We start from the raw sequence: 16,412 nt of genomic DNA on the forward strand, positions 1-16,412 counted from the left end.
GTAGGCTAACTAATGTTATGTAATGCTCATGTCATTGTTTGAGACAATTTAGATGTACAGCAGGATACACATTGCTTTTAGAAATAAAGTTTCAATTAAAATTTTAGAATAAAGCAAGGGTTTGTGGGCATCATATTCTGACAGTGAACATCCTATTTTACAATTGGAATTTGCTCTTTTCTTTACAAAGCAGATTTGTCTTTATAGTATAGTTTTCTGTAAGTGCCTCCATTAGAATATATTAGTCTTCAGGAAAGCTGTTTACCATAGGAATAAAGTCTTGGAATGCTATTCTTAGCAGGGATATAATATTACATGCTGGATTTATTCATGCTTTCCTCATATATTTTTACCACATAGTTATGCAATTAGGCTATACTTTTAAAAGTGACAGCAAGTGCATATACAGAAAATTCCACCATTAATGATGTTGAAAAATAAAAGGCTTCCTGTAAGTGAGAAAAAAATAACAAAAATACATCTGTGTTTCTCTAAATTCCAGCCAACCAAATGCTCTCTCTATATAATATCCGTGAGTATTAAATCAGTTGGTCTACCTTCTGACCAGGCATTACGAACATTCTTTTTACCCTGATACTGACGACACATTTCTTACACCCTACAAAATATTGATGTTCAAATACAGAGCATGATGAATTAACTTTTAGAGCCTTTATTTCTTGAACTCTATTCAAATCATTTTCTCCCTAAAAGTATAAAGACCTAAATTTTAGTAGACATTTTAAACAGGAAGTGATGCTTACCATGTGCATGTACAGACTAGTCTGAATTAGGCAAGATCAGCATAGCACTTTGACCTGTGGGTGGTTAAATGCACAGTTAGAGACACTCATCTAAATGGCCTGTTATGTAAAGTTAATGCTTCTGCTTGAACACACTTCTTTTTCAGCAGGTTGTCTCTTTTCTCAAAAAGGTTATAAACAACAGGAAAGGATACTAAAGAATAGAACTGATTAATGGGACATATTTGAGTTTCTTTCTACCACTCTCTCAACAGCAAGTCACAGAGAGGCAGCTCCAAACACAGTGAATTAAATTAAAATGACACAGCTTTGGCTAGAAAATTGTGCAGTTAATTCAGCCCCCAAAGTGAAATTTGATTTCTTTCCCCTAAACTTGAGCTACTTCCTGATTTTTCATACTGTGATGATGATTTTGTGCCAAGCCATTTATTGATTTGAGGTCCTTTATTCTCAAGATTGTTGCTGGTTTTTAATTTCTGGAGGAAAAATATATATGAAAATCAAGAATGTATTTCATGATACCAGGAAAATTATATTAAATAGTAAAATATAGTTTTAAAATGGTCACATTTGTAGTTATTCTTTTTCTACTGTAGGAGGGCTATAGGAAGTACCATTGTATGACATCTTTTGTTATTTTAGGAATTGTGTTTTGCGGAAGGTATCACTGAGAACATTCTCACACTTTCTGGTTGCTGTAGAATTGTTCCAAAAGAAAATAGGTCAGCTTTTAAAACAAAGCCTAACTCACATTGCCTAAATAATTTTGTCTGCATGAAACACTGCCCACTGAGTCACACAGTTGTAGCCATGAATTTTTTTAAGAAGCAGTTTTTAGAGTTTATATTTGATATTTGCCTTTGAAAAGGTCAGAGTTTGAACCTAGACAGGAAAAGATGGTACTTGGTTGAACAAAATACCATATAGCTACTGTAATTTGATACAAATTCTAACATGAGCCCTCAAGTTAAGAATAATTGCTATGTACAAGTTTCAGTTTAATATCTACATTTATAAATATAGTACAAAACATTACACTAGTGTAACATTCATGAAATATTGAAGAAAATGTTGATAATAATATTGAAAGTTTTAATATTTACAATGTGATCCCCTTCTAGGTACTTTTCATGTACTAATTTAATCCTTGTAACAATAGATACTATTATGCTATCCATTTTTTTAGGAGAAAAATAAGGCACAGAACTGTTTTTAAATATTTTGAGCAGGAATTCTCAACTTTAGCATTATTGACATTTCAGGTTAGATTATTCTTTGTTGTTTTCAAGCTGTCATGTGTATTTTATAATATTTAGGCATTGTGTGGTAGCTCATTCCTATAATCCCAGCACTTCAGGAGGCTAAGATAGGAGTATTGCTTTTGAGGCCAAGGGTTCTAGATCAGCCTGTGCGACACAGTGAGACTGAGTTGAGACCCTATCTCTACAAAATAATAAAAAGAGGAGGAGGAGGAAAAAGAATGGTTAGCAGTGAACAATAGACATCAATAGTAGCAGAACTCACAATTCCAATTGCCGTCCAGGTGGAGGAAGAAAAAGGGGCAATATTACTGCTGATGTGACAGCCATTGGTTTAAAGAATTTATTTACATATATGCACATCCTCCTCCCTCTAACAGGAATAAAACACCAAAAGGAACAACAAAACTATATTGATGTCATCAACATATTTTAAATTCCACAGAGAAAATGAGGAATAATCCTGTGACCTTGAAATTAATTTGAAATTGAGAATAAAAGTAGCTTTCCACTACTTGGAAAGATGTTGGTCCCAGGAAAAGAGCTGGTTATCTGCTCTGGAGTAAATTGGAGCAATTGACTGGCAAGACCACATAATCCAATAACTCATCAAGTCTGTTTGGATATTATCCAGCAAGATGTAGTCATGCCAAAAGGAGAATGGGTCTTTGCCTTTAAAGCTTTCTTTTAAAAAAGATACCTACATGGTTATTACGCCAATTGCTAACAGTTTTCACTGACATTAAGAGTTACACTTAGGTCTCTGTTCTGTTCCATTGATCTATATATCTGAGTTGGTACCAGTACCATGTTGTTTTGGTTACTGTAGTCTTGTAGCATAGTTTAAAGTCAGGTAGCATGTTGCCTCCTGCTTTGTTCTTTTTGCATAGGATTGTCTTGGCTACATGGGTTTTTTTTTTTTTTTTTGGTTCCATATGAAATTTAAAGTAGTTTTGTTTTCTAATTCTGAGAAGACCATCTGATCTTTGACAAACCAGACAAAGACAAGCAACGAGGAAAGGATTCCCTATTTAATAAATGGTCTTGGGAAAAAATGGTTAGCCATGTGCAGAAAACTGAAACTGGACCCCTTCCTTATACCTTATACAAAAATTAACTCAAGATGGATTAAAGACTGGAACATAAAACCTGAAAACATAAAATCCCTAGAAGAAAACATAGGCAATAGCCTTCAGGACATAGGAATGGGCAAAGACTTCATGACTAAAACACCAAAAGCAATGGCAACAAAAGCCACAATTGACAAATGGGATCTACTTAAAATAAAGAGCTTCTGCACAGCAAAAGAAACTATAATCAGAATGAACAGGCAACCTACAGAATGGGAGAAAATTTTTGCAATCTACCCGCCTGACAAAGGGCTAATATCCAGAATCTACAAGGAACTAACAAGAAAAAACCAACCCCATCAAAAAGTGGGTGAAGGCTATGAACAGACACTTCTCAAAAGAAAGCATTTATGCAGCCAACAAACATATGAAAAAACAGCTTATTATCACTGGTCATTAGAGAAATGCAAATCAAAACCGCAATGAGGTACCATCTCATGTCAATTAGAATGGCGATCATTAAAAAATCAGGAAATAACAGATGCTGGAGAGGATGTGGAGAAATTGGAATGCTCTTACACTCTTGGTGGGAGTATAAATTAGTTCAACCATTGTGGAAGACAGTGTAGTAATTCCTCTAGGATCTAGAACCAGAAATACATTTGATCCAGCAATCCCATTACTTGGTATATACCCAAAGTATTATCAATCAGTCTAGTACAAAAACACAGGCACATGCAAATTTATTGCAGCACTTCACTCTCACAATAGAAAGACTTGGAACCAACCCAAATGCCCATCAATGATAGACTGGATAAAGAAAATGTGGTACATATATACCATGGAATATTATGCAGCCATAAAAAGGATGAGTTCATGTCCCCTGCAGGGACATGGTTGAAGCTGGAAACCATTCTTAGGAAACTAACACAGGAACAGAAAACCAACCACCACAGGTTCTTACTCATAAGTGGAAGTTGAACAATGAGCACACAGGGACACAGTGAGAGGAACATGACATAGCGGGGCCTGTCGTCAGGTAGAGGGCTAGGGGAGGGGTAGCATTAGTAGAAATACATAAAGTAGATGATGGGTTGATGGGTGCAGCAAACCACCATGGTACGTGTATACCTATGTAACAAACCTGCATGTTCTTCACGTGTATCCCAGAACTTCAAGTATAATTTAAAAAAGAAAAACCCACACATTATCAAATACCAGGAATGAAAGGGGAGTTAGCACTACAAATGCCACAGAGAAGAATAAAAAGTGAGAATATTATGAATAACTGTCAATAAATTCAACAATTAAAAAAAATTACACTTCCAGGAAAACCAGCATTTTGAATTTCCCTTTCTAAAACAGGAGCAGCAAAATGCATGAATTCAGAAAGTCTCTCAATTGTCTCAGAAGAATTAAAAGCAGAGTAACGTGAAACTACCTCAAATGCTATTGAAAGGTTTCTGTTTATTTAGTTATATTGTGAAGCATTAGCATCTGAACAAATTCTTTGTTCTTAAAGACACTTGAAAGATTTTTAAGATTAATACTTTCTATAAAAGTACATCACCCCTTGCCACAGCTTTCATAAAAAATTAGTTATACTTTAGTCTGAGACAATATTAAAAGTATTCCTTTAATGTTAAGTGCTTATATCCTATTTCTGCTTTTTCTTTGAAATGAGTATTGCATCCGTGTTGCAGTTCTGAGCATTGTTTGAACAATTCTAATCTCTTTAGCCCTTAGTAGATATAATGAGATATTTTTATTTGTTTATCTTGGGTTCTCTGTTTTACCTTAGTAGTAGCCAACTCTGGCGTAAGCCTTTACAAATTCCATGCAATATGTATGCCGAATTTACTGCAGCTTGTAAGTGGCAATAAAGAACAACCTTTCATGCTTGTCGTTGTGTTGATGATATGACTAACTGCTAGGATTTACACACTCTGCTTTTTATTACAGTGATGGTTACCTTTTTTGCTATAAATGCAATAAAGCAACTAGAATGTCACAAAGAAAACTGTCACCTCTTCTCCTCCCCCACTTCGAATACACTTTTCATGTATTATGAAACCATAATGACGAGGGACAATGAGGAAAACAATACCTACTATCTGAACATTATAAAAATGAGCTTCAAGTATGACATCTTAATGAAAATGAAAAAGTGTCTTAAATGGATTATATTTCCTTGCCTTTTACCAATGAAAGATCTAATTCTTAATCTGTATTCCCTATAATAACAAGCTATATCTCAAAGATTCATCAAACTCTATGTAGTCATGTATGTTAAAGGTTATGGCTATTCTGCTTTTAAGAAGCCAAGCACAAGGACTACATAAAGCCCACTGATGCATACATTGTAGCACTCCAGGCTGTAATAAATTTCAAATCATCTGTTTCTGCCAGGTGGTTTTAAACCTCTGTATGATTCTGTGTAAAGCTTCTATCTGCATTTGAGTGGTTAGGTATCTCCAAGTTGGCTGTCACCATTTCTACGTCCTCATGTAAACTAAGGTGTAATCAAGTTTTCACCAATAGGCAGATACTTCTACGAAAGATCTAAAATGTAAGTTCTGTGTCGTTAGAAAGGAAAATATTGAATTTGGTTTCTGATAAACAAATTGTGTTTCACTTCGCAGTGAGACAAAGATTAGAGAATCAGTTAGGAGTCTTTAAATTAATCTACTGAATGTGATTATTTTGCAGACCACAGATGACATCCTCGTGGCCTCAGCAGAGTGTCCCAGCGATGATGAGGACATTGACCCCTGTGAGCCGAGCTCAGGTGGGTTAGGTTAGTCGACTTTTTTTCTTACTTCCTTGGCTTTACTGTAAACCTTTGTTGCATGTTATAGTCCTTAGAAGGGCCTTACATTTATGTCTAGAAGGCTACCCTACTATACAATGGCTTGTTGTAAAATGAGGACCCTTGCTTTTTACATAGATACATTTTTCCACAGCTTTTGAAAAAAATTAAAAACAAAACACACCAAGATTATGTATTTCAGAAAAAGCGGTGGGCACAGCATACAGAGCTGCTACCTCACTGTTCACTTTCCATTAGCTCACAACATAATTTTTTGTGTATAACAGTATAATGGGCTTTCCCTTGGGTCACTCATGGTAAAATCATAAAGCTAAAAAATTGCAGTGCATTGTGCAAAATTATTTGACCTTTCTATGACAAAAAGCCCCCACCACTCACTCTGCCAGCAAATTACCTTAAGTAATGTATTTCTGAATTTTGGAAGTGAGAGTATTATGGCAGTAGTAAAACAAACAGCAGGCAGAGCCCTTGATATATTTAATAGAGAAATATTTGAGTCTTGCCATTTTTCCCTAAAATTCAAGCTGAAGCATTTTACTTCTTCATGATGTTTGCATCTTCTGATGTGACTAACACATAAATTCTATTACCATGCAGCCGTTATACTATTAAGTGGTGGCTTAAAATGAATGAATCTTAGGCTAAATTCATCGTAGCTTAAATACTCATAATCTCAAGTGTTAGGCTTATTTCCATTAGGCACATTTTTTTTGGTAAAGTAGTGTTTAAATTCAATAATATTCTTCGCTGGTCATGATGGTTCATTCCTGTAATCGCAGCATTTTGGGAAGATGAGGCAGGCAGATCACTTGAGGTTAGGAGTTTGAGACCAGCCTGGCCAACACGGCAAACCCTGTCTTTGCCAAAAATACAAAAATTAGCCATGGGTAGTGATTTGCCCCTGTAATCCCAGCTACTCGGGAGGGTGAGGCAGAATTGCTTGAACCTGGGAGGCAGGGGTTGCAGTCAGCTGAGATTGCACCACTGCTCTTCAGCCTAGGCGACAAAGTGAAACTTTGTCTCAAAATAATAATAATAATAATCCTCTCATTTGCATTAACAAAATCAGTGAGGTGGATATGGACTAACCACTCTCTGCCAGTGGTGTCACCTCTATTGACGTCAGCTAGAATCCCAGGAGAATTTCATGTCACAAGAAAGTAACGAATTTGCATTCTTGTGAAGAGTACCATTTTAGAGTAAATCTGCTCTTTAGAGTAAATTGGGATGTGTATTGTGCATCTTGTTTTGAGTATCACTTCCCCCACTGATTGTAACTACTGACTCTAGCATGTAGAGAGCAGCTGCTGAGGCCCAGGGAATGGGAAGAGCTCGGCAGTCACCTGGCAACAGGAGAGGGCGCCGGAGTCCAGGCTGGATATGCTCTGGTCCTCTTTCCTCTAGGCTCCACAGTGCCAATCAGGACACTCAGCCCCCAGAAACATCTGTCATTCACAATGATCGGCTCTCTCACAATCATCCATTCAATTCCCTCAGCTTGTTGACCTCTGCAATCATTCCCTCTTGGTTGTCGTGAAAGATATAGTCACATCGTGGCACTAACCTAGACCCCTTTGCTAAGATCTTGCCTTTGTTTTCATTGGGATGCTTAATCTCTCTGTTGGTTAGCAACATTAAAAGAAAGTCATTGCTGTTGCTTTTCTGTCATTATATCAGTCCCATCTCTCTGGCTTTCCCACCCTCAAATTTCCCTTCCCCATTTCTTCTGTGCTCACATGCCCAACATTCCTGGTGTTCATCTTTTGCATCAGGACATTCTTTTTTCTATCTCATTTTCTCTGAGATCCTCTAGCATGGATTGTCCATGTAACAAAGTCTAGTCTTTGTACATTGGGGTGTGTGTTAGTATAACTGATTTTGTTTTCCCAGTTAGTGTTTTTTTGAGGGTAGTCAATTTTTTCAGTATTTAACACAGTATTAATATAGCGATGAAAAGTGTTGAAGTTCTTCGTAATTATAGAACCTGCTGAATCCCTCTTTTACTAAGTATAGGCTATCATATTCTTCTTGCAGAATTTCTACCTTGAGTACTTAGTGAATCATGGTAACTAATTACACTTAAAATTGTCACTTTTTCTTTTCTTCTTGAGCTCAGCTGAATGATCCAGTTCTTTGAGCCACTGCTTACAGATCTGATTAACCATTCCTCATAAACTAGTTTACTGTCTTTTGCTGTGGTGACACTAGACCTAAGAACAAGATAGTGGAGGAAGAAGATAGACGAGAAGAGAGAAAATGAGGGGTGAACCATTTTGTCATCATCTTCTCATTGTTGTTCACCTGACTTTGTCTGCTTTATTAAATATAACACAATGGCACAATGGAAAGTGATAAGAGCTTATTAATAGCCATACTGCAGGGAATCTTTCTGCCTTCGTTTTCTTTACCACACTGTCACTATCTGAGAGAATCATGTTTACTTATCTATTTGTTATTCATTCATTAATGTATAGCTTGAATCTCCCCACAGGAAGGTAAACTCCATGAAGCAGAAACCCTGTTTGTCTTGCTACCTGCATGGACTTGTTCCGTAAATTTTAATTCTTTTCTACTGCACCCAAGTCTGTTGCCCAAAATACAAAACACACCAGCTACTGACTCTATCTAATGATAGCTACTTTAACACTCTTGTAGCAAGTCTGCTTTAGTTTTTGTCCTCTCCTTCAGTGTGTCCCTCCTCACTCCTTGGTTTTCAAATTCATCCATTACTGTTAAGAACTTCAGATTCTTTTGTGTTAATGGGATCACTGTAAAACTGTCCTGTGATCTTATGTCCCCTGGTCTTGATAATGTGTGCCAAGCTTGTTTCTCTGTCAATTTCTGAAGTTAAATCTCTTTCTCCATTTGCTTTTTCTGTCCAATTCCTCATTTTTTTCATGCCTGTCTTTAATGCTTCCTATGGAGGTGGGTCTTTTTGCAGAAATTGGTTCTATTTATGTGACAGCTTCTAATAAAATTCTTAATTTATACGATGCTTTTCTATTTTGCAACCTTTTTCTTGGAAGACGGGTTGTGTTTTTCTTTTCGTTTTTGTTTTGAATCCTGTTTAAATCTGAAGAATGTTTCATTGCAGTCTGCGCCTCCTGCAGGTCATGGTTTCCTAATGTACTGGTTTTCTTACATCTCTTTTTCCTGCTTGTAATATAGGCAACAATCGTAGCTGCTGCTGTTATTAGACATTGGATAATTGTAGCTGCTGCTATTAGATGTTAGAAATGTCTTAATAAAAATTATTTAGCATGTTAGTAGGCTATATTTTGGGATACTGGCTTTTTATAAAACTAACATACTGAGGTAAATATCCTGAAACAGACACATCTTCTATGCATATTTGCTAGTCCTTGGGCAAGTGAAAGCAAATCTTTGTAAGGAGATGCAGCGCTACCTTTATAGGTGTGTTGCCCATATCTTCTGGGTACCTCATTCTTCCTAAGAATTTACTTAAGATTTCTAATCACTCTGACCACCCCACCTTCAAAAACATGGCTTTCTCTCTGAAAATGTGCCATGTTCCTTACTTTAGTACCTTCCTAAAGCTATTGATGGAACAAACAGGAAAAAATTAGCATCTTCTTGAGTACTAGTAAATTATTCCTTTTTATCAAATGTTTAATAAATGAGAATTACCTTGTGGTTCCACTCAGAACTCTTATTGAACAGGGAAGTTATATATTTTGTGGATTGTCCCTTCATCAGTGATCAAGTATTGAGTGTCACTATAAACCCACTGCTTTGCTAAGCTCTGGGAGCAAAAATATAAAGTTTTTACATTCAGTTCTATATTAATTAATATATTGAAGGCATCTATTGCGATGTCTGGCATAAAGTAGAACATAAATGGTGGTTTTTCCACCGATTCATTTATACAAAAAGAATATTCCAAACGACTTTCCCTTTTACATAATCCTGTTACTTTTCCTGGCTGAAAATGGTGGGCAACTGATGAAACTACTCAGGCATTCTGATAGGAACTGTACATGTTAAAACTAGATCAGGATCAACCTCCTGGGTGGGAACACATGGAACTCAATTATACCTGATTACAGCCACACTGTCCTGCACGGTTAGTACTGGATGATAACTTTACATTCATATAATCAGTTTTAGAATACAAAAAGAGGGCTTCAGAATGCAAAGTATTGGCTATGCGATCAAAGAGGGCTAATTGAACCCCAGTTCTTAGTGGACAGGTAGAAATCTGAAACAGCTATTGCTAACAAGGTTACATGCCACTGTTGGCCTAAAGTGCCCAGTTTATGAAGCTTAGACATGTGAGAGATAGATAACTCTTTTTTCACAAATTTTTTCAGAAAAACAATTGCACCTTCTGTGATTTTTTTCTGAGCCTAGATATGTATTGCTGGAGTTAATATACGAACAATATGTTGTAGAAAAATGTTTTGCTCAAGATAAGTGTTATGACTGGGTGTGGGTAGCTCACACCTATAATCCCAGCACTTTGGTAGGCCAAGGCAGGTGGATCGCCTGAGGTCAGGAGTTCAAGACCAGCCTGGCCAACATGTTGCCAACCCATTTCTACTAAAAATACAAAAAATTAGCTGGGCATGGTCGAGGGTACCTGTAATCCCCATCTACTCAGGAGGCTAAGGCAGGAGAATCACCTGAACCTGGGAGGCAGAGGTTGCAGTGAGCTTAGATTGTGCAATTGCACTCCAGCCTGGGCAACAAGAGCAAAACTCCATCTAAAAAAAAAAAAGTGTTATATGAGTGTTTGCTGTTATTACTGTTTGTATTACTTATGTATGTATATAAACACACACACATATTTTCCAAGACTTCTTTTTTCACATGAATGTAACTTTTTGTAAATCATGTCTTTGAAATTTTACATTTTAGATACATTTAGTAAACTGACAAAATGCAACACTGCAAAGTCACTTAAGTTCCAAGAAGGCCTTTAATCATGTCAGTATCTCGTAGTTTGGGGGCCCTCTTCCAAATAGAACCCTTTCTTAAAATAAGTTTGAAAAAGGTGAGTTTTATGTTGATATTCAGGATCTTAAATGAGGATAATGACCCTTTTTACTGTAGGAGTTCCCTGATAAATAACTCTAATTTATCATTTGTTACAAAGAGAACTGGAACTGCTTTCTGTTTTCTGGGGTTCATTTTAGGAAGGACAATTTCCTTTTAGATTTACAGTGCTAAGAATATTATGTCAAGTCTCTGAGTGGGAAGGGGAGATGGGTAGCTAATGGGATAATAGGCTACTTTAAAATCAATTAAACTTTTGTCAAACTTGGAAAAGCAAAGTTCCATTGAATAATATAATATCTTGTTAGTCATAGGGTAAGAAAAGGATCACCCATTTTTGTGACATCTCTTTAGCTGGAAAACAGGGGGTGAGGTCATCAGTACAACCACTCAAAAGACAATTGTTGGTTGCCTGTTATATAAGCAGTGATAAATAGCAATAATAAGTAGTAGTTGGTGAAGATTTATTCTGTGCTCATCATTGTTCTTAGTCCTTTACAAACATTATTCTATTTTATGAAACTATGAAGCATTGTCATAGCTAAGGAGATTCAGAGAGATTAAGTTATGTCACGCAATATGAGACAGCTAGTGTTTTCTCTACTTTAGAAAAGGTGGGCTTTTAGTTTCTTGGAATGCAGATGGTTTTTCCTCTAAAATTCAGACACTTCACAAATATAGAATTGAATTTTTAAGTGCATTTAAATAATTCCATGTCATAAATTTCAATTTGATGGCAAAATTTCCTTCCATGCATTACTATTCATTAAGCTAAATTTGTTGCAATTACCATGCAATTTTGAGTGGTTTTTCAGTGTGCTATTTTGAGAAAAGATCAAGGGATTTCTATTGCATTGATACCATTAACCACATTAGGAATAAAGATATGTATATTGAACAAGGTGCATCTTTTCATTAAGTAATCACAGACATTTAAAGGACTATCTTACTTGCTATTTTTAGAGCTTGATTAGAAAATAATTTTGTTCTACATTTAAATGTGTGTTATTTATTATGTAATTATTCAAATGTGACTTTAATTAGCCCATAATAGCCAACACTTTGCAGTAAAATGAAGGATTTTGGGCTGCAGCCAGAAATACAGTAGCAGTGAGTGTTCCATTTGAGGGAACATGTAGAGCATCTCCTCAGTACCAGGCCAGAGTCAGCACTGAGAACCCAGCTCTTCACTCAGGTGCAGGATGGGGCAGCTGGAGTTGGGAACTAATGGCTAGCTGGGTTTCATTGTGCAACATGCTGCTATAGGAAATGTTTTTTTCCATATAAATTTAATTCTCCGGAACACTGGAGTAAAAATAAATGGCACATGGTTAAAGTAAAGAGAGTTATCACACATCATTTTTATTCACTTTCCCCCTGCTTTTCTGAAGGCAGTGATGTCAGTATAAAAATTACATTGAATAAAGTTAAACAGGAAAGGAAGATTTAGTCAAGGCTACTGCAATAGGAGCGGGGGGTCAGAATTCAGCCTGAACTCAACTCACTGAAAACAAACAAAAAGGCTGGGGAGTATTTAAGTGCTGGGATGGATGGATTTGAGACCAACTGCGCTTGCAAATGAGCTTAACCCAAAGGAAATGTAAAGAAACTTTCTCCTGTTTTTATGAGAGGGGGTAGTTTTACAATTTGGAGCAAGGAGCCCACCAAAGTTAGGCTCCTAGCCTTCCCACAGAAATTAGGAGATAGGGGTGCTGTCTTCTTTGTTGTTTCTATTACAGAGAGACTCCCAAGTCCTGGATATTTACACATCAAAGGGACACAGAAAGTATTTGAAATTACAAATGTCCTAATGGAAGGAGAGGGACCCAGAGGCAGGAAGAATCCTATCTTTGGTCAACTTGACATCAACTTTCCCAGCAACCAGTTTTTAATCAACAAAATTAGTTTCTACTGGGAGTCCAGCAGGAAACAAAATCACAAGCAAAAGATGCTGTGTGTGTGTGCATGCATATGCACATACGCACACACGTGTGCATTCATGCATGCGTTTTTTTTATATGTATATATAGCAATTTGTATTTAATCAAATTATTTTGACCCTTCTGTAAGGTTTAACTTTTTTTTTTTAACAATATAATGGTTATTTGTCACACTTTAGAAAAGCTCTTAGCAACATTTTAAAAGAATTGTGATATGCCACCAGAAATGAATATTAGTTATGGCCAGGACTTTGGAATTAGATAGAACTAGTGTGAGATGTAGCCCTTTCCTGGTCTTGGGAAAGTTACTAGTAGTTTTGATGCTCTGTTTCCTAGTCTGTAAAATGGGAAGAACAGGGTTCATTATGAGATTGGAAAAAGAGGATTCAGATACAATGCTTGTCAGAGTGCCTGGCACATACCACATACCAAGGGTTTAATAAATAATTATGACACATCCAATGATAGGTAGAGGACCCACTGCTACTGGCACTGGTTGTTTGCCAATGGAGGCATTATTCTGCCTTGCAGTGAGGTCGCTCATAAGGCATTACACATTTGTTCTGAGTAAAAAATGGCCACAGTCTCTTTAGGCATCAGCGAGAGTGGGCGCTATTAAAATAACTTAGCTAACATATGATTGGCCACTTATAATTATTACATAGCATGTAAGTGAGTTTGCTAAGTTAGAGTAAGCATTTACTTGAAGTCTGTAAAAAATATATGGTTGCCAACACAGAAGCCTACTCCAATAAGCAACAGAAAACTCTTCAGTAATGAGCACAGCATACGTTTTTAGGCAGTCTATATGTATCCAGCCTTACAGCATTCGTAACAGGTTTTACATCACAATGTCTTATTGGAAGATGCTAAAATATGGTAAGAGCCTTTTAAAAGTATGGCACATGTCCTGTTGAGCTTTGGAAGGAGACAACAAGGTGCACATCCATGCTCTGAAATATTTAACCACCTTGAAGGGAGGAATGTAGCACAGGTTTAGAAAAATAGAGAGTACGTTTATCTCTTAGGAAAACACGAAATTCAGGAAGGATAAAGTCCTGTTGTGTTGTAATTTGGGTCAAATACCTGTCCTGATCATGAAATTGGCTTCCCGTGGCATTTTCTTGGTAGCTCATTAATTTCATTTTCTCAGATGATATCAGCGGTAAGCCAGCATATTCTGAATTCTAATCTACAGCACATGCTGCCTCCATGAGGGGCCAATATGCTTTCACTGTTGGCTCATGTGCTCCAAGGAGCAGCAAATGCTACATTTGGCTTTAGCCTTCAGCTTTCATCTCAACACGGTAGCTTGTCAGTTAGATCACTCTCATCATGAGTAGCTCCTTAATCATAAGCAGGATGTTATAAGACGCCTGGTACTGGCAATATAATAGCAAAGACCAGAATACTTTATGAATTTTCCATGTTAAAAATGGTGTATGAAAGATGCCATTAACAGCCAGATGTCATTAATTGCATTAAAAAAAAAAAACTAGGAGAAAGAAAAACATGGATGTTGTCACATCTAAGAGCACAATAAAATATTTTGTTTCATTGAGTAAACTTGGGAAAACCCAGTGCCTGTGTTCAAATCTCAATTCAGCCACCTACTGTGTAATTAGAGGCAAATCTTTGAATCTGTGTATAGTCAACTTTTTACATCTGCAAAATGATAGGAGTAATGTTCCATGCTCATGACATTGCTGTATTGATAAAAACAAGACAATGTGTCTAAAGCACTTTCATCCACATGAAAGCTTTGATAAAATAAATAAGCTTTTATTAGTAGAACTGGCAAATTAAATAGTAAAGCATATCATAAATGGAAATATTCTAAAACAAGAAAGGGAAATGTTAGTGATGGATACTTTCACATCTAGAAAGTTTTTCAGAGTATTTCTAAATTCTATCAGCATAAAACTTTTCTCAATAACCACTAAGACAGGAGCAATGCTTTGGCTGGATAAATTTAGGTCCCTATGTTTGGAGGAGGGGCACATATCATCTGCTTTTCTTATTTTGGAGGAAAACAATTTAGGCTTTTTATACTAAAAAAAAGGGAGAGAGGGAGAGAAAGGGAGAGCGCTTTTGAGAGAAGGAATGACTAACTTTCCTGCTTCCTTCCTAGGACACTCAGGAATACTCCCAGCAGTATGACTTACCAGGCACACTCACCCACTCAACCTCCCCACCATGATGGATGTCTTGTCTTTCATATTTCCTAATGCCAGGCTTGACATATTTCCCCAGTGGCCTCACAGGGGAAGGTGAATAATCTTTCACCTCAGCTATTGCACTTTCACCAAAAAGAATATGATCTGTTCCCAACAAAAGAAAATTGAGACAGCAATGGTCTCATGACAGGAATATAAAGATGATCACCCAAAGTGAGTAGGCGCACTTCTAAATCAGGAAAATTATACAGTGCCCCATTACACAGAATGACTCGGGTTCACATAGATGCCGTGCAGGCAACCTGGTGGTGGAGGGGTGCACCTAGGACCCAGCATGCAACCTTGCTGTGAAAAGTCTACTTCAGATTTCATCCAGAGTACACCATGCAATTCCAAAGCAGGGAATGAAGTGGGAGAACCCTGATTTAACAATTTTAGAAAGAGACAAACCTAATCAAAAGAGTTTTTACCAATATAATAAGCCTTGCTGTCAGCGATTTATTACCAAAGAATAGTCTTAGATGATTGATTTCATGACACCTAAAACATAAAATACCATAATAAAATTTTGAAAGAGGGAGAAATGTAATTCACTCCAACCATAGGAGTCAGAGAGCACCGATCCAGTAAAGACAGACTGTCTCACAGAAAAACAGGAACAAGCTCCACATGCAGCCCCACAATTCATAGCCTGAAACAACATGCCCTACAATGCAAATGACCGTTTTTTGCCACCTGAATTCACAAGGCCCCCATTCATGAAAGAGAAGTCCTCAAATACAACTACTCCCAGGGAGATAACGTCCCTGATGGTCACTGCCACAGCTGATTGAGACACTGTGCAGTGCATAATGCAAAACTGTGTGATTGTTGGAACAGCTGCGATTCAGTACCTTTTGAGTGGAAGATGCAGGGAAAACAAACAGACGATCACTGTTTTCACCAAGTCCTCATCCTCCTCAGACACTTTCACATTTAATGCCCTACCTGATCTGATGCCCACAGTAACCCTGGGATATAAATAATTTATGTGTCATTATCATGTAACGGATAAAGGAATGTTAGTGGAGGATAATGAACTGCAAATGGTCACTCAAAATTTAGGTGCGGGCCCTGGGCTAAAACTTAATACATAATCCGATATTCTTCTTACCACTCTTTGCTTCTTTTCTAAGATTCTGTGGGAATATGAACTCCCACAGTAAAGGACAGAGAGTTGGCAGCAGGTAAAGAGGAATGTGGCTGGAAGGGGTAGATTTGGGCAACTGTTTAGAAAATACACCTAAAATGCTAAGTGTTTTTACATTTAATGCAGGAATAAAACCGGAAACAATAACAAATTGATCTACAGTCATA

At 37.0% G+C, this 16,412-nt stretch overlaps 1 protein-coding gene across 36 annotated transcripts in view; it reads left to right on the forward strand.

The window, feature by feature from the left end:
• The window catches only part of NRXN1 (neurexin 1), a 1,131,792-nt gene that overhangs the window by 1,100,808 nt on the left and 14,572 nt on the right, over positions 1–16,412 (forward strand). For 25 of the 36 annotated variants that reach the window (XM_032292205.1, XM_032292219.1, XM_032292211.1 and 22 more), the window contains one exon: positions 5,803–5,890. In XM_032292205.1, coding sequence (XP_032148096.1) covers positions 5,803–5,890 — 88 coding nt within the window. The remainder of the gene's footprint in view (positions 1–5,802; positions 5,891–16,412) is intronic. The other 11 variants (XM_032292206.1, XM_032292212.1, XM_032292208.1 and 8 more) reach the window with 1 other exon arrangement.

Source organism: Sapajus apella, unplaced genomic scaffold (assembly GCF_009761245.1).
Source record: "Sapajus apella isolate SASKATOON/1434 unplaced genomic scaffold, GSC_monkey_1.0 scaffold26, whole genome shotgun sequence".
Taxonomy (NCBI): Eukaryota; Metazoa; Chordata; class Mammalia; order Primates; family Cebidae; genus Sapajus; species Sapajus apella.